The 26,122-nt window shown below is 43.5% G+C and overlaps 1 protein-coding gene, 1 long non-coding RNA gene and 1 gene segment (V, D, J or C); 2 read left to right on the plus strand and 1 right to left on the minus strand.

Moving 5' to 3' along the window:
• Nucleotides 1-26,122, plus strand: part of LOC607937 (T cell receptor alpha variable 9-2) — a 544,059-nt gene that overhangs the window by 377,348 nt on the left and 140,589 nt on the right. The gene's annotated exons all lie outside the window — the stretch shown is intronic.
• The window catches only part of LOC111096956, a 72,176-nt gene that overhangs the window by 28,199 nt on the left and 17,855 nt on the right, over nucleotides 1-26,122 (minus strand). The gene's annotated exons all lie outside the window — the stretch shown is intronic.
• LOC111096958 lies at nucleotides 4,017-9,101 on the plus strand. The segment is given in 3 exon segments: nucleotides 4,017-4,194; nucleotides 4,377-4,825; nucleotides 8,453-9,101. Coding segments are annotated over 2 exon segments (456 nt in total).

A 26,122-nucleotide genomic window follows, 5' to 3' on the forward strand; every position in this document is an offset into this window, starting at 1 on the left:
GGATTATTGATGACACATCTCCAGAATCCTGAATGTTAAACTAGAGAATCTGGGTTTTCTAAAGGACACTTACAATTCTAGTAACCCTGCTGTGTTCTCTGACAGGTCTCTGATTCTGCCATGTGAAGAGTCTTCCTGACAGAAATAATCTCTCCTCCTTTACAATCTCTCCTCCTTTACAATCTCTCCATGGGATCCCTGGGTGGCTCAGCGGTTTAGTGCTGCCTTCGGCCCAGGGCATGATCCTGGAGACCCACGCAAGGAGCCTGCTTCTCTCTCTGTCTCTCTGTCTCTCTTTCTCTTTCATGAATAAATAAATAAAATCTTTAACAACACCAAAAAGAAACTCTGGTACAGGGGGCACCTGGGTGGCTCAGTGTTTGAGCATCAGCCACGGGCTCAGGTGGTGATCCTGGGGCCCTGGGATGGAGTCCCACATCAGGCTCCCTTCAGGGAGCCTGCTTCTCCCTCTGCTTACATCTCTGTTTCTCTCTGTGTGTCTCTCATGAATAATTTTTTTTAATCTTAAAAAAAAAAAAGCCCACTACTACTTTCTTTCCCCCCCGCTCCCCCACTACTACTTTCAAAGATGAAAGAAAGTTTGGAAGAAAAACAAAGTCATTAGAGAACTATGTATGGGCTGGAGACTACTTCCCAAGGTCAGGTTTCTAGGTGGTGATCTATCCCAACCACCTCACCAGCTAACTGGAAGCCATCCAGTCTCCCCATGTGGTCCTTGAAGGACAGTCATAGAAGAAGAGGTGAGCAAGAAGGTTCACAAGTGTTCATCAAGTATGGATAAGCTTCAGAGTATAATAAAATCGGCATGGTTCATTTTTTATTCAAAAATATGTATTGAGTTGTCTACTACGTGCCAGACACTATGCCAAGAGCCAAGGTTACCAAGGCAGGTGATACAACCTTTCTACCATTCTGGAGTTCACACTGTAGTAGGGCTTACAGATTCACAGAGCGATTGGATGAGATACACGCAGGAGCAAGAGAAGGACTTGGTTGTAGTGATCACAGGAGTATTCCAGGACGAAAGCGCACATCGGAAATAGGACCTTGAGATTTCAGGAATGAGCTGGGAGACGGGAACCAGGAAAACATTTCCAAGGAACTGAGCTGAGAATGAATATGGAAAAGTTTATTTATTTACATCTCAAGGTCCCAAGTCAGTAACAGAAGTGGAATTACAACTCAGAGAAGTCCCAGCTGGCCTCTTATGTGGCTCTGCTCGGCAGCTGCTTCATTTGGCACCACACAGCTGGGTGAATGAGTCGCAAATGGAACAGTGGCAGCCAAAATCTTTTTTGAGATAAACGACACTGTGATTTTCCTTGACACCCACTGAAATTCCTCACTAATTTCCCAAAATATCTTATGTTTTCTTTAAAACAACCAGTGGGGCTCAGACATTTCAGTTGAAAACACATCAGAGAAACAGAGTAATCCCAGCTGTCTGAACACTCTGAGCCCAAACCAGCCAGACCAAGAAGAATCACTTACAGAAGGCCATCCTGGGGCACCGGGCAGCTGAGGTCCTGGCCCAGGGAAATAGGAATGGCATTTTTCTCTCTTCTTTCACCACCAGCCCTGTTCTCCAGTTGGTTGGCCAACCAGCTGGTGTCAGGGCAGAGGAACCAAAGAGCAAAGACGGCAACTGGAAGCAGGGCAGATAGAGGATAGCTACCATGCCATACAGCGAGTCATCATGAGCACACATCAGAGTCTGACTCAGTTGTCACTAAAGCTTTCTGTGAGAAGTTTGAGGGTAATGAGGAGGAAATAACACAAACCAAGAGCTTTCCTTCACTGAATTTATCTTTTTTCTCCAAAGAATTCAAAGGGAGTGGGGGAAAGGGTAGATGTCTTCTAAAATCAAAGGCAAAGTAGCTCCTGAAACTTCCAATTAGAGAGAACATCAGTTCTGGCACTCTCTCCCACTAATATTCCGGTGTTCCTATGGATTAGATGTTTGATACTAAGAACCCAGAGTGGCAGAGACCATCAGAGAGAACGGCACTGGGCTTGGGTGTGTAGGAGCCAGTGTGGCTTGATTTGATCTGACCCGGGAGTCTTGTTGCCTCTTCAAGTATTCCTATTCTTTCTTCAACCCAGATGGACAAAAACAAACAAAAAAACACTCCAATTAGGGCTCTAGCTCTATGGGCCTCTGTCTTTAGATGCTGAGACCCGTTTGCTTAAGGGCACAGAAATGAGTGGCATTGCCCACTCATCTCTGACACAGCTCCATTCAGCTCCTCATCTACCTGCCCAAAGTCCTAACATAGCCTAACATCACTCAGCTAACACCTCCTTCCCTCAGCAGAATGTCCTGTGCCACACTTGAAATTCCAAGCCCTGTGTCTCCCTTGGTGACTACAGCTCAAGTAGGGATCCATGACTAAGGCCACTGACCCAACCATGGTAAAGCAGAAGAGATGTGGCAAACAATCAACATCTGTGGTGGGCTTACCAGCATGTACCAGGTATAGGGATAAGCTCTTCACACGTGTTCTCTCATTTGAACCTCACAACATCCTTGCAAGGTAACTACAATTACCCTATTTGCAGAAAAGGACATCAAAACTTGGGGTTGTACCTTGCCCAGCTACCAGTAAGTTGCAAAGGAAGATTTAAAAATCAGAGCAATTAGCCCTGCAAAACCAGCACTCCTTTCACATATAGACGACGTGGGTAGTGATACCACCTAGCCACCCATGGGTGACATCAGAATGTTGGCCACACAATGACAAGCAGGGTCTAGCCAGGTGGGAACTATCCCTCCTATAGAGGGCACACCTCTCTCTACACCTACGTCAATGAGTAGAGGACCTGCTTCCCCAGGTTTGGACTTGGGTTAATGGCAAATCCTTTACTAATCCCATGGTTCACTAGATGAACAACCCAGAATGCTCCTTAAGAGTCAGGAAACTTCAGACAGAAATCCTGCTTACATAGACTAGCACATCTCTGCCAACCTCCTAATATTGACAAGTCCTGTACTGGGGACTGAGAATGTGAACATAAATAAGATACAGCCACTGTCCTAAAGAATCTTCAAGTCCAACGCAGAAAACAAACAAATTATCAGATAATTATAATAAAAATGATAAGTGCCATGACCCAGAAAGTTCAGGGAACCCAGGGAACACTTCCCTTAAGTTGGGGTGGGGAAGAGAGAACAAAGGTCTGGTTTTTCCAGGAAGAAGGAGCAGCTAGTGCAAAAACTGGGACTAGACAGACTATACTACATCTTTGAACCAGCAAATATTTTTGTGCAGCTGAAGTACTGAGTGCCAGTGGTCAAAGAGAAACTGGAGAAGAAAACAGATCAGGAGATCATTAGGGCCATGACATAAGACTTTCCTATTCCCCTAAAGGCCAGGGGACGCTACTAAAGGAGTTTCAGCAGAGGTGTGCCCTGTTCCCCTCTGCTCTGGAAAAAAATCGGTATGATGGCTGCTTGGAGAATGGCTGAAAGCAGGTGGAGTCTGGAAACTGGGAGACCTCTTGGAACAGTCTGGCAATAGCTTTCAGTAGGTGAGGAATGCTCAGACTGAAGCAGGGGTGGTGAAGGCTGAAGCAAAAGGGGCGCATGCAGGAATAAAGGAGGCAGAATAACCCGGCCCTGCAGGCTGCTCTGCTCCTGCAAGCCCTCGAGCCTAATTGCACCGCTTGGTCCCCGGGGAATGCCCTCCGGAGGCCGCTGGCACAGCCCTGTCACCAAGGCTCCTTCAGGGAGAGTCTTCTTCCTGGCCCTGGCAGAGACCATTCTTGCCTCCGCGCTCCTAGAGCACTTTGTGTCTAACTCTTTCATAGCACTTCACTCTCCTTTGTGATTGTTCTATGTCTGCCTCCCCACCACCCACCAAAAAAACCTGAGTTTTTTGAAGACAGGAGCCACGTCTTGTTCACCTCCTCTTCTCCCCAGTCGAATCTGACCTGCCATAGATAATTAGCCTGAGTTTGCTGGAGAAACAGCCCAACCTGTGAGCTGGCAGGCCTGTTACACATCTCTCTGAGGAAGTGACTAACACCCAACCACCTCGATAACAGACAGAACTTCTCATGGGCAGACAGTGGCTGATCAGGGGCAGCCAGGGAGCACCCACACACCGCACAGCCACCTCCACGAAGCCATGCTGTGGACCTGTCCCCTCTTCTACCTCACCCTCTTCTGTGCAGGTAAGGATGAGTCGCTGGGCCTTTTATCCTTAGGGAAATGTGCTGCAGGGATGATTTGGGGTGGGGGTGGGGTTCCAGGGAGGGTTCTGAGGGGAGGGCATTGCCAAGCTCGGCCCTGACATCCATCCCCTTGGGGTAGAGGTTGTTCCCCACAGCCTCTCTCCCTGGGCTTGCCCTTTCAGGGGTCTCACTGGATATCATTTTGGAACCAGAAACCAAAACCCTGACTGTTCTAGTTGGAGAGCCTGCCACCTTCCGCTGCAACGTAACAGGAGGGGACTTGAAGAACTATCAGGTGAGCTGGTATAGGAAGAATGAAGATAACTCCCTGACTTTAATATACAGACAGAGCAACAATACCAATGACAATTTAAGGAGTAATTTCAAAGGAAATACCGATGCTTCAAAGAGTCAATGTATACTCGACATTGAAAAAGCAACAACAGCAAACGCCGGTACCTATTACTGCGCAGCAGATATCCACAGTACTCCAGGCCTGCTTCTGGTCGCCTCAGAACCTCTGGGTCTAGCTGAGCTGGCAGAGCCAATGAGAGACCATCTGTGGTTAAAATGTGTGCCATACCCGCGCTGAGACCACCTGATCACCTCACAGCAACATCTGATAAGAGAGGTAAGAGCTAAGTTGGAGCAAGGGCCTTATCTCTGTGGTTGGAGAGGGTGCCTATTTATCGATCAAAGAGGGCAGGAAAGTTCATTAGAGTTTATGCGAAGAAACCAAGAGAGCCCTGCACCTGCCTCTCAGGGACTTTAGAGAAAAGGTTGAATAGAACAACCTTCAATGCTGACAAGGTTTTCTTATTGTGGAGGCAGGCTCAGATGAACAGAATTTCTATCGTGAGTGCTGTAGCTCATTCCAGGGTCTTTATTGTGAAAGCATTCGTGTGCATAAACTAGATAAAGCAAGGATGGTTTTCTATTACCACCCTAATCAAAATTTCCAAAGCTATTAGAGATAGCTTTAACTCTTACACTGTGAAGAAGGATGAATAGAGTCATTTTCTGAAATGCTCCCTAACTATTTCAGGTATAGGATGCTTTATATCATCCCTTAGCTACAGAGGAGTCCGGGGGAGCCATGGGGATGGGCAGAGAGGGGTAACACTGTCTGTTTCATGTCGGTTGCTGAGAAAGATCTTGGAGACTAATGCTTATGGCAATGCGGGATTTCTTCTTTTTTTTTTTTAAGATTTTATTTATTTATTCATGAGAGACACACACACAGAGAGAGAGAGAGAGAGAGAGAGAGGCAGAGACACAGGCAGAGGGAGAAGCAGGCTCCATGCAGGGAGTCCGACGTGGGACTCAATCCCGGGTCTCCAGGATCACGCCCTGGGCCGAAGGTGGCACCAAACCACTGAGCCACCTGGGCTGCCTGGCAATGTGGGATTTCTGAATTGGTCATGAATCAATTGAATAAAAAAAAAAAAAAAAAAGATTCCAAGTCCCAAGTTGAAATGGGTGAGCCCAAAGTCTCTGAGCCTACAGGGAGCCAAGGCCAGGAGGAGCCCACTGAGCAGGCTGACAGGGAGGAGGCCTTACAAACATTTAATAATCATCAAGGGAGTGTTTTCACCCTGTTAGCTCTAGTAACCACCTCTTTGAGGTGTCTGGTCTGGAATCCTCTCTCCACATTAAGTTACAACTCAGGCATTAGGATGCAAAGTAGACATTGATTCGTGAAAACAACTGCTCTCCTGATACCTTCGATATTCAATATTCCTTCCAATGCACTATCATCTACATCACACACTTGTTTATAGGGCAATTATTGTATTTGTGATATTGGGATAGGTCATGGGAACAGAAATGGCTATAAGTCAAGTTCTAGCCTAAGTTCTATTCTCGTCAATTTGCCTACAATTTATTTTAAAGATAATGGTAGAATTATAATTAAGCTTACAAAAAAATACAAGAAAGCACATCTAACAATGAGTGCTACCGATTTTATATGCAGTGCTCTTGGAGCTCATAAAAAGATAATCACTGTGAGAAAAGTGTCTTAAAACAGCTAAGGCTTGAAACAGGTGGGACTTGGGTATGTGGGAAGGAAAATGAGGAATATTTCAAAGTGGACACTAGTTATTTGTTCTGTAACAAAATGCCATAAAATTAAGAGGTGCAAACATTCCTTATCTCCTAGTTTCTATAAGTCAAGAATGCAGGTGTGGCTTCACTAGGTCCTTTGGATAGGGGTCTCCCATCAGGTATAGTGGAGAGTCATCTCAAACACTGGCTAAAAAAGATCCACTTCCAAGCTCACTCAAGTGAATGTTGGTGATCCTCACATGAGCATCTCCATAGGGGTCCTCAGAACATAGCAGCTTGCTTCCCTAGAGCAAGGACTTAGAAACAAGGCATCCAAGATGGAAGGCACAGTCTTTTTGTAACCTAATATTGGAAGTGACATTTCATTGCTGCTGCCATTTTCTATTCAATAGAAGTGAGTCTGTAAATACCACTCACACTCAAGGGGAGGGAGAGATTACACGAGAGTGTGAATACCAGGGAGGAGAGATCACTGGGGGCCATCTTAGAAGCTGCCTACCATGATTTTATTAATTTGAGTCTTCTCTCTCTTCTTTTTAATAAGGCTGGCTAATGGTTTATCTATCTGATTAATTCTTTCAAAGAACCAACTCCTGGTTCTGTTGATCTGTTCCACAGTTCTTCTGGTCTCGATTTCGTTGAGTTCTGCTCGAATCTTTATTAACTCCCTTCTTCTCTTCGGTGTAGGATCTATTTGCTGTTTTTTCTCTAGCTCCTTTATGTGTAAGGTTAGCTTTTGTATTTGAGTTCTTTCCAGTTTTTGAATGGATGCTTGTATTGCGATGTATTTCCCTCTTAGGACTGCTTTTGCTGCATCCCAAAGATTTTGAATGGTTGTATCTTCATTCTCATTAGTTTCCATGAATCTTTTTAATTCTTCCTTAATTTCCTGGTTGACCCTTTCATCTTTTAGCAGGATGGTCCTCAACCTCCACGTGTTTGAGGTCCTTCCAAACTTCTTGTTGTGATTTAGTTCTAATTTCAAGGCATTATGGTCTGAGAATATGCAGGGGACGATCCCAATCTTTCGGTATCGGTTCAGACCCGATTTGTGACCCAATATGTGGTCTATTCTGGAGAAAGTTCCATGTGCGCTTGAGAAGAATGTGTATTCAGTTGAGTTTGGATGTAAAGTTCTGTAGATATCTGTGAAATCCATCTGGTCCAGTGTATCATTTAAAGCTCTCGTTTCTTTGGAGATGTTGTGCTTAGAAGACCTATCGAGGGTAGAAAGAGCTAGATTGAAGTCACCAAGTATAAGTGTATTATTATCTATTTCTTCACTTTGGTTAATAATTGATTTATATATTTGGCAGCTCCCACATTCGGGGCATATATATTGAGGATTGTTAAGTCCTCTTGTTGGATAGATCCTTTAAGTATGAGATAGTGTCCGTCTTCATCTCTCACTACAGTCTTTGGGGTAAATTTTAGTTTATTTGATATAAGGATGGCTACTCCTGCTTTCTTTTGAGGACCATTCGAATGGTAAATGGTTCTCCAACCTTTTATTTTCAGGCTCTAGGTGTCCTTCTGTCTAGAATGAGTCTCTTGTAGACAGCAAATAGATGACGGGCACTGGGGGTTATTCTGTATGTTAGTAAATTGAACACCAATAAAAAATAAAAAAATAAAAAAAAAGAAGCTGCCTACCACAGGAGATTAACACAGTAGAGGAGGAAAGGAAAGGGCTCAAAAAATCTGGTTGAGACCAACTTGTTTAGAGATCCCTGACCTATAAGGCTAAAGTAAAGAGATTTGATTGGATTTTATAAGTCAGTATTTCTCAAATGTCGTGGTACATAGGAAGCACCTGGAGAGATTGTTTCTAATTATACTTTGGAGTCCCAGCTACAAAGATTCTTATTCAGGCTATCTGAGGGTAAGCCTGGGAACATGCATTTATAATAAGTGCCCAGGTGATTCTTTTGTTTTGTTTTGTTTTCGTTTAAATAATAAATTTATTTTTTATTGGTGTTCAATTTGCCAACATACAGAATAACACCCAGTGCTCATCCCATCAAGTGCCCCCCTCAGTGCCCGTCACCCATTCACCCCCACCCCCCACCCTCCTCCCCTTCCACCACCCCTAGTTCGTTTCCCAGAGTTAAGAGTCTTCCGTGTTCTGTCTCCCTTTCTGATATTTCCCACTTATTTTTTCTCCTTTCCCCTTTATTCCCTTTCTGCCCAGGTGATTCTGATGCAAGTGGGTTCAAGGACATACTTTGAGAAATTCTGCTGTAAGCAGCAAAACTCTTAGTTTAATACAAGGAAGATGTAGCCAGCTTCTCCTGCCCTCGCTACAGAGAAATGGACATTAGATGTGGTCAAGGTATCTCTTGAACAATGGCTCTCAATTCCAATTGCATATTTTAAACACCTGCGGAAATTCTTTAAAAATACCAATGTCTGGAACACATCCCCAGAGATGCTGATTGAACTGGTGTGGGCATGGAGCTCTGGTTTCCCACGTAATCCAACCTCTCTCCCCTACTCTTTCCTCTTCCCTTTTCCAGTCTAAGATCTTGCTGTTTCAAGTGTGGTCTCTAGATAGCATCAGCATCACTTGGAATTTTGTCAGAATGCAGAATCTCATGCACCACCCTTGATCTAGTGAATCAGAATCCGCATTTTAATAAGAATTCCTTGGTGAGTTATATGCATATTAAAGTTTGAGAGGCACAAGTCTAGGGAAGCCATCACTATTGAAAAATTTCATTGAAGTGGAGAAGTATAAATCTGTTTTTCCCAAATGCCACCCAAAAAAATCCATATTTGTAAAAAGCTCCTAAAGGGATGCTGCTGTGCAGCCAGGTGTGGGACTCAGGACAAGCAGTCAGTCATCCCCAAATCAGGTTACCGATGATTTGTGTTACCAATATAATAAATTTTCTCATTGAGTCATTGAGGTGCTATCGTGTCCTTGTATGCTCCTTGGAAGAAGGCATTACATAAATTCCAGGTATGATCATTTCTCATTCACCCACAAGCAGATTAGGAAATGAATTAATATTTATAGAGTCAATGTACTTTTTACCACACCATGTGACCATCATATATTATCCACTGTAACCCAGAACCTTGTGCCACATACCTTCAACTCAAGATCAAGCCAGAAAAAAAGAGTATGAATCATTAGGGTCTAATAAAGTCTGATTGGGACGAAAAGGGATAAGAGTGAGAGCATGTATCTCTAATTGTCCATTCCCCCTTCAGGACAGATGAGAACATGAAGTTCTGATTCACATTGGGGTGGGGAATCTCAGAACCTGAGATGGGCATGGGGTGACCATGAAAAGCAGCCTGGACCCAAGGAAGAGGGACATCTTGGGAGAAAACAAGCAGACTGCCCAACAATGACCTGAGAAAGTCTGAGCACAAAACAATGAAATAGGGAAACTGGACATAAATTAAAATTAGAGACCTAAAGAAATGCCCTGAGCTTACCAGCGGCAATTGAGAAAATCTTTCATTTATTACCTGGAGCTCCAGGCTGAGGTGGAGATAGGGCCACCAAGGGCCCTAGCATAACATAAACACGGACCAAGTGTTTCTGCAGAAATTCCAAAGCCAAATGAACAACAGAAAGTTCAGCTGATATTTTTGTGTTGTTCCTATTCTTCCCCACTGTACTTGGTAAAGCCAACTGAGAGTTGACTTAAGTCATATTATTGTTATCCCCATTATCCTGCTTTCTTATCCATCATAAAAAAATTCAGAGCAGTGAAGAGAAATCCCGGAGAGTATCTGCCCAGGCTGGAAAAGGTCTTTGAGTTCAACTGACAGGGCATGGTAATAGGCCTGGCACTTCCACCAGGCTCCCAAGTAAAAGAGTCCTTACGCATGTCCTGTCGCTAGATATGGAAGATATGATTCCTCAAAGGCAGCAAGAAAGTGGTAGCCGGCATCTAGAAATAGGGCCACCCACTGGCTGCACTTATGAACAGACCATCCAGCACCATAGAACCATGGTATGGAGCGACTGGCAAGAGAAAAAAAAAAGGGAATCAGGGGACATGTCCTCCTCGGAATCATGGGAGGCCACAGCCAAGGAAGGGAATGTGATTCCTACCATACATTGTATTTTCTGAAGAGGTCACAACCTTGAAGAAGTTACTCTTTACAGCACCCTGAAAGTGCCCAGGGAATGTACTAGGCTTCAAGTAAGGAAATGGACTCAAGGAAATCCAAGTTGTGACCTTCATTCTGAATGATGAAGGCTTTAAACAGAAAATTAGAGCCATTGAATTTGAAAAGCCAGAAGGGATCTTAAAGGCCAAGCAGGAATTCCCCTCCATTCAATTTATTTGTTCATTAAATAATAATTGAATAAATGATCATCCAAACTCAAGGTATTTTCAGTGACAGTTCTTATTTTAAAAAATCACCTCTTACATTGAGGTCTGCTTCCCTATAACTTTTTTTTAAGTATAATTAGCATACAATGTTATGTTAGTTTCTGGCATACAACATATTGATTTGACACTTTCATACATTACTTAGTGCTCACTAATGTAAGTGTGCTCCCCATCATAGAAGTGGGGGATGAGCTGACAATAGGAGAAATAGATAAAGGACATAAATACAAACTTCCAATTATAAAATAAATAAATCACGGAGATGCTTCCTTTATAACCTTCTATGTTGGCATTTGTTGTGCATTCTGAAACAGCACAGCCTAAGCCCTACCTTAATATTTTCAAATATTGAAAGATGGGTATCATATCCAACTTTCCAACACCTCATTTCTCTATACCCAATACTCTCAACTATTCCTCGTGACTGTCTCCTAAGTTTTAAGGTCCTCAATAGGAGACTCCAAGCGCAGTACATTTTTCTGTTCCACAGAGTTCTCAATGCTGTGACTCTCATGTGATGTGGAGTCAATAAATATGAGTGAATGCATGAATACATATGTGTCCAATAACTGTTCAATGGTCCACTTAGATGTCTCAAAGTCCCATCCATCCTCTACCACCAACACTTTAATCCAAACTTTCATTTTCTCCTTTGAAATATTCCATTAGTCTTTTGAATGAGCTAACTGGTCTCTGGGACCTTCCAATATGTCATCCCCACAGCAGCCAGAGTGATTTTTTTCAACATACAAATATGATTATGTTACACCCCAACTTAAAAACCCTTCAGTGATTTCCCATTGCTCACAGGCAGAAAGCCAAACAAAATCCCCAAAGTGGCCTCCACAACCCTGCACACTCTGACCGCTTCACACCTACTCCTGAAATACACAGGTGCCCTCCCACCCCAGGACCTTTGCATATTATATTACCCCTACCTCGTAGAATACTTCTTTTTCGCCTGTTTAACTCCTACTCACCTTTTGGTTTTTTTTGTTTGTTTGTTTAAAGATTTATTTATTTATTTATTTATTTATTTATTTATTTATTTATTTATGAGAGACACACAGAGAGAGGCAGAGACATAGGTAGAGGGAGAAGCAGGCTCCCCACAGGGAGCCTGATGTAAGACTCGATCCCAGGGTCGATCACACCTTGAGCCAAAGGCAGATGTTCAACCGCTGAGCCATCCTGGCATCCCCCTACTCACCTTTTGAATCAAAGTATACACATCAATTCCTCAGAGATGTCTTGAGATCTCCCAGCAAGTTCAGATGTTTGTTTGGGGTTTTTAAAATATGTCTCTGAGGAGAGGGTGGGGAATAAAAAAAAGGAAGAAAAATTGGGACACCTGCGTGGCTCAGTCAGTTAAGCTTCTGCCTTCAGCTCAGGTCAAGTTCTCGGGGTCCTGGGACTGAGCCCCGCATCAGGCTCCCTGCTCAGCAGGGAGTTGGCTTCTTCCTCTCCCTCTGCCCCTCCCCTGATTGTGCTCGCGTGCTCTCTCTCTCTCTCTCAAATAAATAAAATCTTTAAAAAAGAAAGAAAAATAAAATAAAGTATACTTTCATATATCAGTTTGTAATATTATTTCATAATTTGATTAATGTGTATTTTTCTAGTTTGTAAACTCTAAGAGATCCTGGACTATATATATCTGCTGTTGCTTATCATTGAACCTGACAAATTGCATGAATATTTTTTTTAAGATTTTATTTATCTATTTGAGAGAGAGAGAAAGAGAGTGAGAGAGAGCATGAGTGGAGGAAGAGGCAGATGGAGAGAGAGAGGCTGACTTCCACGATGAGTCGGGAGCCTGACATGGGCTCCATCCCAGGACCCTGGGATCGTGACCTGAGCTGAAAGCAGTTGCTTTATCAACTAAGCCACTAAGGTGCCGTTCATATTTGTATGAATAAATGAATGACTCTGGGATCTTAGGATTTCCCAGAATTTGGTGTAAGGTCCCAAGCCTTTACCATATTGTCACTTTTCAGTGGTCTTGAAGAACCCAGAGTCACCCTGAACTAGAGGCAAGCATTCTCAGAGACCAAGGATTTCCACCCATTCTCTATTGGTCCGACATCCTAAGGAGCCCATTTGGGGACACACAGGACAACTGAGAGGTCAAAGGGTCCTGCACATTTCTGAGCCAGTTACCACATAAGGATTTGGAACAGGTAAGCAAAACCCACCCAGAAAAGCTGGCCAGCTATGAGGAAATCAGAGGAGCTGTTATGATTATTATTTTCTCCTTTTGAGTCCTGGCTGGGCTTCTGATGAGCCCTTTTGGTGCTTTGGATTTTGTGTGGATATTTTCAGTAGCCATATTATTAAAATATGCAAGTCTATAATTATGGGGATGCATTCCTCATCCCTCAAATATGTACTGAGCATGTACAATATTCCTGGTGCTGTGCCACATGCTGAGTTACAAATACCACCAAAGCTCAATTCCTGTCCTCAAGGTGCTCTTTCCAGTGGAAGAAACAGACATGCAAATAAAAACTTATCAACAGAGGAAGGAGCAAACACCTACCAGAATGTAGAGAAGAAGTGATGGCCTGAAGCGGGGGAAGCCTCCTCAGAGGAGATAACAGGAAGGAGATCAACACGGAGAAAACACTTGCTTCCCTGAGGTAATGTACACTTGGAAATTTTTTAAGATGACCCAGGAAGGAAGATGAGCATTCTTGACAGTTACGCACACATCACACACATACAGCCCTTCATCAATGATGCTCTCAATATATGTAAGTAAATAAACAAACTGATGGAAAAACACTGAACCTGGACTAGGTACAGCCAGCCTTTTCATGAGGAATCTAAGGTCACAGGGGCTCCTTAACCACAGATGTAGTGAATTCCCGCCTAGGAAAACCTAAAGATTTCCAAAAACGCTATTGTACACACACAAAACAGATCAGCTAAAGGGTGGTGGTATGGGTTGAGAAGATAAGAATGAAGCAAAAGGGGAAGGGAGAGGGAAAGAGGAACATTGTTTCCTTGGAAACACTCCCTTTAACTTTTTGTTCTTTTCCAAGAACCCTCCCAAACCCGGGATTTCCCAGAACTTGTTGCTGCTGGGCAACTGGCTGCCTCCTCATCCCACTGATGACAACTGTGAGGAAATCTGGAGAGTCTATTAAGAAAGCAATGTGCTCTACAGGAAGGCAAATAATACCAGCAGGACTGGCCATGAATGTCCACTTCTGTGTGTTCTTTGATTTCATTTGGTTTGAAATGCTGAGATTTCTTCTCCAATATGCAAGCCCATCACAGCCTGCACTAAATCTACAAATCTTATCTAGGTTGATTGAGTTGTTTCAATTTGTGGAGTTGTTTTTAGGCAAAACAAGAGTACAACTTTTCTCCTGTAAAATATAAAAACTTTAGCTATAAATGGGCCTCTTTTCTGCTTCTCCAGAGTTGTTTGTCTTCTGGAAGCTCTGGAAAGAAACAGCCATCACGTTCATAACAACCTTACGTATTTTCCTCTTTGTATTAGTCAACTCTGCTGTGGTAACAAACAGTACCAATATCTCAGTAGCTTAAACAATTTACTTTTTGCACCTGCTTTTACCATAGGTCCGTGGCTGTGAGGTGTTAGCTAAGCTCTGCAACCTGTGTCTCCCCATTCCAGAATCCAGGCTGAAAGATAATTCACTATTTGGAACATAGTGTTCTCATGGCAAGAGGAAAAAGAACATGAGAGCTGCTGGCAGAAACTCAGATGCTCCTTCAAGCTTCTGCTCAGTCATGGCACACATCATGTCCACTCACATTCATTACCCAAAACCCTCCATGGCCAAGCTCAATATCAAGTGGGATTCATGCCCTTCCTACAGAAGCTACTGCAAGACACGTCACACCAGACAGGAAGTGATAATCCTCTCACATAGTAGGGGGAATAGATTGCTTCAGAACAATAACAACCTACCATTCCTTTTGACTCCACCCAAATAATTTGCATCCAATATAGGGAGCTTCTCTGCCTGTCATCTAAAAATATATATATATGAATTTTTTTCCTCTTAGAATTGTTATAAAGCCCTGGGCCAATATTTGCCAAATTTTTCTCCAGAATATTACTGTCCCTTGAGATGTTAACAGTTGTTAAGCAATTAAAAAGAGTTCCATGGTCAGATAAATTGGGAAAATGCTCCATGTCAATAGCCCTTTCTTACTTTTCACAATTCTTTATTATCAGATTAAATGTTCTGACAACACTTGCTATAAAGATGCCTATTTAACCCAAGACTGGGATCACAGAATTGTTTCCGTAAAAGCATAATCATTATCTTATGAGATCCTAGTCACTAACACTGCCCTCAAGGATTATGGGAGAACCACCTAGATGGATTCTTGTTTCTTCATTTATGCATCCAAATTGAAGGACATCTAAATGATGTTGAGAGGTGGCATGCATGAGGCCAAGACATCTGTGCAGGCCTCCAAAAGAAGGCTTGCAGGTTTTTTTGCTAAGATCAAACTCTGTTAGAAATTTGAAAATGCTAATTCGGATACTACTCTTTGCCTACTGAATTAAGTATAAACACTGTAGCCTGGCTTGTATGTCTTCCTTCCTTTATGCCACAAATATACTTTGAGTTCTATCCTGTGCCAAGTATCATGCCAGACACTGAGTACCCAGTGTGAACAAAATAAATCTGGACCCTACTGTCATGGATGTAAGAAGAGACAAACATAGAACACACACAGGAATAGCTAGCCAATGATCACACAACCTCTCACAGGGTATGACACAGGTGGCCACTCATTCCTTCTTCCAATGCTTTCTGCACTTAGCTTCTGAGATGCCACACTTTCCTGATTTTCCTCTGCATCACTGACTTCTTCCCAGTCTCCTTTGCTGGCTTTTTCTTCCTCTGGCTAGCTTCTAAACATAGAGCACCCAGGGTCTCTTGCCTTCTGAATCTCTCCCCCAACCCACCACCCACCATGGTGATATTCTCTCATTCACACTAACAGCATTAAATTCCATGTATGCACTCCCAAATTTATATCTCCAATGCAGAACTCCCCTCGGAGGTTATAACCTCCCCCAGTTGAACTCCCTTAGCACTTACCTCTCTTGAGTCATTTCATGTGTTCTCTCTTCTTCCAAGATTGTTTGGATACTTTATGCTCCTCCTAATTTATAAACTACTCAGGGACAGGAATCTTTGGTCTGTTTCATGTTCAGTTTCCACAATGTATCAGGTAGTAAGTGTTTAATATCTGATTATTGAATTTAATGTTTGAACTGAATTTCTGCTTTAGGGATCACTGAGACACAGATGTAATGAAAGGGAATATTTTATTTCAAGCAATAATGCCTCACCCTTCTCTATTTCCAAATGAACAACTTCAGATGAGAGAACACAGCTACATACATTGGCATGAGGTGAATACTTAAATTCAAAAATGTTAAATCGAGCCAATATCATCCCTTGTGGTCGGCAGAAACTGCCTTGAAGGTTTTATAAATTGCTTGCATTCCTGCACCCCATCTGGCAATGCTCCTATCTTACAGTCACAGATGACTAACTCTTCACAATACAACCCCCCCCCCCCCTTGAATCTACTCCCTACTCTAAAATGAAAAGTAGAAGAGAACAGCAAGGGCTTGCCCCAAACTCTCCCACCCAAACAGAGCAGAGATTCAGCCCTATAATCCTGACTCCTCAATTTAGCAGTCAGGCCCAAAGAGGGGGTCAAAGAGGCAGACTCCCCAGGGCGCCTGGTGGCTCAGTCAGTTAGGAGTCTGACTCAGTTTCCACTCAGGTCTCTATCTCAGGGTCGTTACATCGAGCCCCACATCAGGGTCCTCTCCGTGTGGAGCCTGCTTAAGATTCTCTCTCCCTCTCCCTGCCCCTTCCCTTTCAAAAAAAAAAAAAGAGGAAGATTCCCTGCATTGCAGAAAGGTGTCTCACCAGCAGCTCTAGTGATAGCATGTAGTATCTGCACCTCTGATGCTTCATCTGAATTTGATCCTGTTTTTTCCAAGCCTCTCCCAAGGCCTCTTCCACTAGTCGAAAGCAGCTCGGTTTTACATGCTTTCAAACAGAGGACCAATGGAAACTGAGCACTGTGTGGAGAAAAGCTAAGAATCCTTTTGCACTCAGATGATTTGCACAAGCGAGTCAGGGGTCCCCGATGGCCACACAGGAAAGCCCTAATTATAATGTAGACATGGCTCCCATGGCACAGCTCCTTCATGTGGGTGCAGAGAGGCTGCTATTTCTCATCTTGGCTGCCCTAAAGAAAAGTTTGTCTGTGGCTTTCACATGCTTGAAACTTAGGAGTTAGTCTATCAAAATAAGAGGAAAATTGTCTGGATTACATCTTTTCTACAAAAATTAACATTTTTCAACAACCATAGCATTTTTTCTATTATTATTATTATTATTATTATTATTATTATTATTATTATTATTTTGCCATAGCATTTTAAACTGTCTTCTTTTTCTGAGAGTATCCCTTCCCCATCACACTTCCCTGGATAAACAACACATATTTACTAACAAAGGGTGGAGTGGCTTTAGGATTTCTGAGGGGAGTTGGAGGAGCTCTTCAGCTGGGTCCCCAACCGCAGTGGGAGTCAGGCAAGCACAGCAGATTGTGAGTAGAGGCAGCAGTTCCCTCTCTAACATGCTGCAGCAGTGACCCTCAACTCAGCCTCTGGGTCACCAATCTGGAACCTGAGCTGGTACTTTTTTAAATAAAGTATTCTGACAGCGAGAGATCATTATCAGTTGAGTCTGGCAAAAATCTTCTTTCCCTGGGCTCTTCGAGTCTGTCTTCTTGGCGTGTGCCATTCCCTATGCATCTTTTGTTATCCTACATCCCTGATTTCTCACCATTGTCTGGATGCTGTTGTCAGTTTAGATTGACACTGTGCACTTTGTCAGCTACCATGATTCCACTCGTAATGGTACAGCCATTTGATAGATGCAGGTCGTTCAACACGCAGAGCAGCCCCACTGTGTCCTCCTTCGGTAACTTCCCGAGTTCACACGGTTGCTGTTCAGTCATGCCCATGTGCAAACTCTCAGACTGCTTGGCAATTAAAGCCCTGTCAACTGGATAGCTTGTTTTTCTACTCAATAATCTTTTCTTTCACTCATACCAAGCATTCATCACGCAGCTCCGTGTTCACTGCGCTTTATCTTGTCACCACCATGTGTGTAATAGGACCTGTATTCTGAATTGGCTCTAACCCGACAGTGCCACAGTGATCATGAAACAACCACTCTTTTTTTTTATTTCATTTAAATTCAATTAATTAACATATAATGTTTTAGTGGTTTCAGTGGTAGAGGTCAATGATTCATCAGTCTTATATAATACCCAGTGCTCAATATCACTCGGTTACCCCATCCTCCCCACCTCCCTCTCCTCCAGCAACCCTCAGTTTATTTTCTATGATTAAGAGCCTCTTATGGTTTGTCTCCCTCTTTGATTTTTTCTTGTTTTATTTTTTCCTCTCTTCCCCTATGATCCTCTTTTGTTTCTTAAATTCCACATAGGAGTGAGATCATATAATAATTGTCTTTCTCTGACTGACTTATTTCACTTAGCATAATATCCTCTAGCTCCATCCACATCATCAAAAATGGCAAGATTTCAATTTATGATGGCTGAGTAATATTCCATTGCATATATACATACACCACATCTTCTTTATCCATTCATCTGTCAACGGACATCTGGGTTCTTTCCTTAAAAACAACCATTCTTAACTGTGATAAACCAGGTGAGTATGATCAACAATACTGTATTTATCTCCATCTTTGCCCCTCTATCCATCCCTACTTTCCACCAAAGACTCAGCACAAACCCTGTATAACCAACCAGAAAGTCAGAGAAGCTCAGGGCGTGGCAATGGGACAGCGGCCAGTGCAGAATGGGTGAGGATCCTAGGACATGATGAGGGCACTGGGTTATGGCAACCCAAGCTGCTGTACCAATATCCACCCACTCAAATACTAACTTTCCCACTTAATTGGTTTGGGAAATCTCTTTGACCCCCAAAGCCACCTCATGGCCACTTCTTGGCTACATAGCTGCCTTCCCCAGAGCACCCAAGAATAGGGCCATGTTTCTCTTCCATTGTCCTCTCAGTTAGCTCTATATCTTTAGAGCTGATGCCATGTTTCATCCATTCTTTCAGGCTCATTTTTTTTTGTCACAACCTGTGATAAAACTAAGCAAAGTAGTAAGTGTGTTTCTCAAAACCCAAGAACTCGGAGGCGCCTATGGAACTGTCTGGGCTGGAAGTCCAACCGGAAGAAGCACGCAGGTTGCCAGTTGATACTGAGGGCTGTAGAAGCCAGTGGCACAGAGGGCCAAACTATACAGGCAGATGGGCCCAACACACCTCTCTCCCAAGGAAAAGAAATTGAGGTCTTTCCATCTTTGGATTTGGAAGGGTATTTGCCCTTCTCTGGCAGCATAGATTCAATCTAGAGGATGGGGTCATCTCTCTCCCACTGGAAGTAGGATAGGGAGGGTCTCACTTACTTCCTCTCCCTTTCCTTGAAGGGTAAGGATCTTTATTTACTTTCCTGAGGGAGATGAAGCAGGGAATTTCCCTAAGGTTCTGGGAGAGCCCAGTTATGTCACCACCCTCTGCTCTAGGGGGTCGGCCGACATACAATCTATAACATAGTTAAATTCCACATGTATAGTTCCAGAACGACAGAATATGAGCCCCTTATAAGCACTGAAGTATCTGCATTTGATTTTTTATAAGCTTCTATCACCAAAGGAAGAAAAAAAAAACATTTATCTTCTCCTTATCTCTGATCTGTCCCCCAGCCCTACTCCCAACGAAGAATGTTGAGCAAGATATTTTTCTCCATTTCAGAGGAGAAAAGTGGGGAATGTTTTTTCTTATGTGCAGAGAAATACTAAAAAGAAGGAGGGGCTTCAATTCAGCCCCTTTCAAACTAATAATCTATCTGTACCCAACCCGTTTTTCCAGCTTTTTCCTCTCTTTGAGATATTGTTGAATGGAAGGACAAAATTACCATTGTTTCTTTTTTTTTTTTTAATAAAGAGACTTCTACCAACAAAAGTATAAGATTAGTCTCCTATTAGCATGAAAGCCCCTATTCTGGCCTCTCCATGTTCTACCTGAGGACCACCAGCCCGGCCCCCCACCCAGTTCTTCCACCAAACAGGGGAATTCAGAGAGGATTTCCAGAAGCATCAACAACTTTACATTCTACACACAGAGCTCTTTGTGTGGTAAATCTTCACTGTGAAATCAGCAATTCCAGGAAAGCAGAAGATAATTCACACCCTCCAAAACAGGTGGCCCCTTCAGAACATTGGACGTATTTTCATCCTTAAAGGCAGGTCTCCTTTGGTGACCTATGGTCTTCTGTGAGCCGAGGAATTTCAGAACAAAAATGAGAAAGGAAGGGAGGGCGGGAAGAAAAAGAGAACACAAATTTGGACTACAGCAAGAACCCTTTATTCTCTAGGTCTGGTGTGCTCCAGACTGCGTTCCATCTCTCTTTCTCACATAATATATACAGTGATGTGTTGTCCAATGTAAGGAATCACAGCAAGTGGGCTCCCCTGGCTGAATTCTGCCTCTCAGATGAGAGTTTGGGTGGAGTAGAATTTGGATCTTGAAGATCAAGGCAGGCTTAAGAGAAGGAAAAAGAATCATAGACCTAACCCATTTCAATCAACATGGGACCTGGAAGGACAAAGAACATAGTCCCTAGTCACTAAACACCCAGTAAATGCCCAGCATTGCTGTAGGCACTCAGGGGAACAGGATGATGGCTGATGCTGACCTCTTCATGGCCTCTAATTCCTAAGGGGTCAATGGCAAGAAATTTCCAGGGAAAAGACCTATTGAGGGTCTCTGCTGGTCCTGGAGAAAGGGCAAGGAGAAGACTGGTAGACCCTCTTGGTCACAGGTTTTTGCCTTGTCCCCTGAAGACAACACTGTAATACACCTTGACTGCACTACAAGGTTTATTCTTTGACTAAATGATTCTCTTACACAATGGTTTTCAACTGTGGATGCACATCAGAACTGCTGAGGGAGCTTTCCAAAATCCTGATGCCCAGATCCAAAATCAAACTCTCTGGGGGTGGCACCTAGGCTTCAGTACCTGCCCTCAGTGATCCCAATGTGCAGCCAAGATTGAGAACCACTGCATGGAAGCAATGTTCTACTCTAGCTTTTCTCTGTCTCTACCTTCCTCTTACCCAAGCTGTTATATCCTCCTTTATTTTTAGTTTGTTCTACTTTGTCCTTTCAGTAGATAATTCTATAATACTCCATTAAATTGTTTTTCATGCTTTAACTCTGATTTCTTTAATTTCCCTTGCCCACTCCACTTGCTTCATCTTCCCATTATGTCTGTTTTGTGTTATCTTTAGTCCAGCATCAACATTTACAGGGCACTTGATATGGGCAGAGTACAGCAGTAGACACTTAACTGCTACTAAAAATTAGACTCAACATAATACTCTTTTCTATTAAATTCTGTGCTACAAGTTATAAGCTCTCATCCTATGGAAGATGGGCACAGTGGCAAAGTCTATGTCCCTTCCTGGGAAGCAGCACCCTTGGTATATAAATAAAAGATCCAAAATAAATATATTTCCACAAAAAATAAAAGGAATATCCACAAATAGGGGAGAAAGAAGCATTCAGAACTGTCCAAAGCTAAATATTTCCACTGCCAAAAGCTTGGCCTCACTCTAGCAGGGAGATGCTATCATTTGCAACAGAAAGAGAAAATCCCTAGATGGTCTGTACACCTGTAAAGCTGTTCTCTGGGGGCAGAATGTCTGTTGATTCAGGTTCATTTCTTCCTTGTCCCCAGGCAAGCTCAAGAGCACACAGAAGTGTTGCTGAGCCACTCAAGGCCAGATGATGAAGAAAAGGCCATGAGATGGTCTGGAAGCTGAGGACTTTAGTCCTCAGGGGAAACCACACAGTGGATCTGCCTCCTTCTCCTGCTGCCCAGCTGCAAGAGTGGCCTTGGAGACTTGGAATAGTAGGCTTGCAGCTTCCTGAACCAGGTGAGCTCCAGAGAGCCTTAATAAACATCATCACTCCCACAAAACCCAGTCCAGCCCTAAGCACACCATAGAGGCCGATGGATGTTTGCCCAATAATTGGGTGAATAAATAAATGGCTCCCTGATTAAGTTACTCCTGGTAGATTTTGTGGAAAGATTGAAATGGGAAGGTGGCTCTGTAATCCAACACTGGTACCTTGGTCTCTTGATATGCTGATATGGTTCCTCAATTTCTCCTATCTTCCTTTTCCCTTGATTTTGTGTTTTAGGAATCAAGCCAGATGCCTTGTTGAAATAACAAGAGACGTTTGTTCTTTTAGAGGAAGCAAAATTTTGCAGTATGAAATCACAGGGGGTAAAAATGAATAATTATACTGTCTACTGGTATGAGGAACCAAGATGGCATCCTGAACTTTGTATACCAACAAGAATTCTGTGATCCTGATCTCCAGAGCAACTTTTTTATAGATGTCAGTTCTCCCTGGAGATTCTTGAAGCCCCAGTAAGAGAAGAGGGGACTGATTATTTTGCTACCCTACCCATAGTACTGCCCCTCTGCCTCCTGATGGGTGACAAGCCAAAGCTTGCCCCCACTGTAGGTCTATCTGTAGATCAATCACAAGGTGTATTCATGTCCATTATTTCAGGGCCACGTGAGGCAGTATTATCCCCATTTATTATCCAGAAAACCAAGGACTGGAGAGGTCAAATGACTTGCAAGTCAGTTGTGGAGTTAGATGCAAACTCAGATCTTCCAAGCCTAAATCCAGCAGTCTCTCCAAGACAGTATAGCTACCGCTTGAGAACCCAAGCAAGCAGTGAAAAGAGGACCCCCAAGTTCCAGGACCCTGTCCAACCCGGTCTTGTAGATCATATTCTGTCTGCATCTTGTCTGAGCAGAGATAGGGTTGCCGAGCTGCCTGTTTTCCACAGTCTGTGCAAATTCAAAGAAACAGATTATAAGTTCAAGGAACCCACTTAAAGAACAGGAAAAGCAGCTCTCTGCTTGAGCTTATATAAGAGGATGTGAAGGCTGACACTTGGATTCAAAGGCTTGCAAAGGTCCCTACAACCCTCAAATCTTTCATTCTGCCTTCTGTTTTCAATGAGACCAATGGACACATCTTCCTCCATTGCTGTGTGATACATCAGCTGATTTGCCTGGGACTCCTAAGCAGCATCCTGACCCTGAAAATGAAATATCAATGACCTGAGCCTTATAGCCATCTCTAGCCATCTTATATTACCAAAGAAGCAGGAAGCGCTGTGACAGTTTATATGTTGGGTCAGCAGTGCCTTTCTCAACCATCCCCACCCCATTCTGGTAAGGCTGAAGGGAACAGATCCTATAATGATATGGCCTGTCTTTAGAGCCACAACCTAAAGATCTGGGGTTCTTCCTGTGGCTACCGTCTTGGAAATGAGCTCCTCACTGGTCTTCCTTCACTCTCCTCATATGTTGTAGACCACAACTCACTTTCAGGTCGAACATCCTGTGGGCAGAAGAAATCATTTCACTTCAACCAGAATTTTTGAGAACCTGTATGGGTTCAATAGGTGTTTTGGGGAGATTACGCAGGAGATAAAGCAGACCAAGCAACAAGTGTGAGGCTGCACTCATACATTATAAAGCATAATATATTATAAAGCATAATATACAATGACAACTTCAAAATTTCTACAAATGAGGGGCTGAGGGGTGCTTGTCTGGTTGGAAGATGCCCCAGGAACTTGCCTTGAGGCTGTATTTTTATAGCACCTGATCAGGAAAGATATTAAAGAATAAAAGATGGTTGGAGATTATGGGAGAGGATAGATAAGGCCCCCAAAGCACTCTACCTCTCCTACTAACTGCTCAAGTCTCAGGTATCTTTGTTTTATCTTTCTTCCTTTCTTCCTACCTTCCTTCCTTCTTTTTTTTTTTTTTTTTTTACCATGATAAGTGTATTCGAGTGATGGAACAACCCCCAGGGCCTATGAAGCTGTGGTTTAATTGGTGGCCTTGACACAGAAAGAATGATTGAGCACAGGAACACAGGCAGCACAGAGCCCGAGAAAGGCAAAGTCCACGGGCTGAGCCCTGGCACACTCACTCCCCCGCAGGTGGGCACCCCACAATCCACCGTATTCATGTCGAAGTTCCAGCTTGCTCCTGCCTAGGGCCCAGGCCCGGCTGTCGGCAGCAGATGCCGGTTTTCCCAGCCTGAGTATGGTGCACTTTCTAGCCGCACCTGGTGCCAAGCTGCTGCTAGATCATCCCTTCATCCCTGCCCCTACTGTCTTCTGCCTCTGGCTTTGATTTATTATTCATACTGGCTCTCTCCTCATCAGGCCCAGAGGAAGGTTATTTTTGTCCATTAATAGTAAACTCTTAAAATTACTCCTAAGCTGGGACAGAAATAAATCACAGTTAGAAACATAAGCACATTCTTGAGATTTTTCAGAATGACTTCCTGCATGATTTGGGATAGTTTTACAAGAATTATCTAAAAGACAGGCTTATTTGAGCCCTACTAACTGTTCTTTTGATACTAATGCAGCTATAAGCCCACAGCACTTCCTCCTGCCTCAGGGCTTTTTTTTTTTTTTTAACATATCCTTATTTCTTATTTTAAATGTTTTTTCCCCTTCAAATGCCCCTATCCCTGGTGTATCAGGAAGAAGGTCCTAGCAAGAGACAGAGGGTACTCTTAAACGGCATGATTACAAAAAAAAAATCTGGGGATGCCTGAGTGGCTCAGAGGTTGAGCATCTGCCTTTGGCTCAGGGTGTGATCCCGGAGTTTCCTCCTGGAGTCCTGCATCGGGCTCCCTGCGGGGAACCTACTTCTCCCTCTGCCTATGTCTCTGCCTCTCTCCCTCTCTGTGTGTCTCATGGATAAATAAATAAAATTTTAAAAAAGAAAAAAATGTGATAAAAGGGACATTTACAAGATGTGGGCAGGTGTTACAGATTGAATCATATCCCTCAAAAAAAGATACGTTGAAGTCCTAACTAACCTCCAGTACCCCAAAAGTGATCTTATTTGGAAATAGGATCATTGCAATGGATATAATTAGTCAAGATTAGTGTAATTAGTTAAGATAAGGTCATATTGGAGTAAGGTGGGTCTCTAATCTAATATGACTGATGTCTTTGTAAGAAGACAGCCAGAGACACAGAGAAAACACCATGCAACCACAAAGGCAGAACCTGGAATCATGCAGCTATAAGCCAAGCCAAGGGAATACCAGAGATGGCCAGCAAACCACCAGAGCTAGGGAGAGTCGAGGAAGGATGGCCCTACAGTTCTCGTAGGAGGCATGGCCCTACTGACAGCTTGATTTCAGGACTGGAGCCTCCGGAATTGTGAGACAACATATTTCTCTTGTTTTAAGCCCCTTCGTTTATGGTGCTTTGTTAAGGCGGTCATAGGAAACTAACTGCATTATGGGAAACCAAGAAAAAGCTGATAAACCACCCTTGGGTGTGGCAGTACTGTACTGCCACTGCCATTCTAGGTTCAAAGCATGGAGTGGAGGAGCCTGCAACTGTAGGAAAACAGAGCTCAGAGCCTCCTGCAGAGGGAGGCAGCCGCTGCCAACCCGCAGCCTGGCTGGCAGGGATCTGGGGTAATACCACTCCGCCTCCTTCTCTTCCTTCTCTCCCATCTCCTGATGGTGCCTCCCATAAGCCAGACTAAGTGGGATGCAAAGAGCAAAGGAACTGTTAAGGTCGGCCTCCTCGAGTATGAAGCAGAATAGATCCAGAGGGACAGACATTATCTAGCAAACCTAGGTAACTTCTGCTTTTGAATCTCAGCTGCAAAGCCACTTCCTTGGGATGGCCATCCCTGATCTCCTGACTGGGTCCTGCCCCCTGTAACATAATCCCATAACCCCTTTGCTTCTACAGAGTGTTTATCACAGCAGCAGTGAAGGAATTTATTATGCAAATCACTAAGTGATGACCAGCTCCCACACTAGACCGCAAACTCCAAGAGAGAAGAACCACACCTCATTCATCAGTGAATCCTGAGAGCCTGGTGCATAGTAAAAATGACCAATTTCTAACATGTGCCAAGAATGAGGCAACCTGATATGAAAAGATCAAGTATGGGGATCCCTGGGTGGCGCAGCGGTTTGGCGCCTGCCTTTGGCCCAGGGCACGATCCTGGAGACCCGGGATCGAATCCCACATCGGGTTCCCAGTGCATGGAGCCTGCTTCTCCCTCTGCCTGTGTCTCTGTGCCTCTCTCTCTGTGACTATCATAAATAAATAAAAATTTAAAAAAAAAGAAAAGAAAAGATCAAGTATGGAAACCCAGAGACTTCCTTGGCAACTTTCAAGAAACTAAAGAGAATGGGCACTACGGCTAGGTACTGATGGTGTGATTTGTAATTGCAAACGATATGACCAGCTTGAGCACTCAGTAATGGTCCTCTAGAAATGCTGGGTGAGATGGGCAGT

This window comes from Canis lupus, chromosome 8, assembly GCF_011100685.1.
Source record: "Canis lupus familiaris isolate Mischka breed German Shepherd chromosome 8, alternate assembly UU_Cfam_GSD_1.0, whole genome shotgun sequence".
NCBI classification, from domain to species: domain Eukaryota; kingdom Metazoa; phylum Chordata; class Mammalia; order Carnivora; family Canidae; genus Canis; species Canis lupus.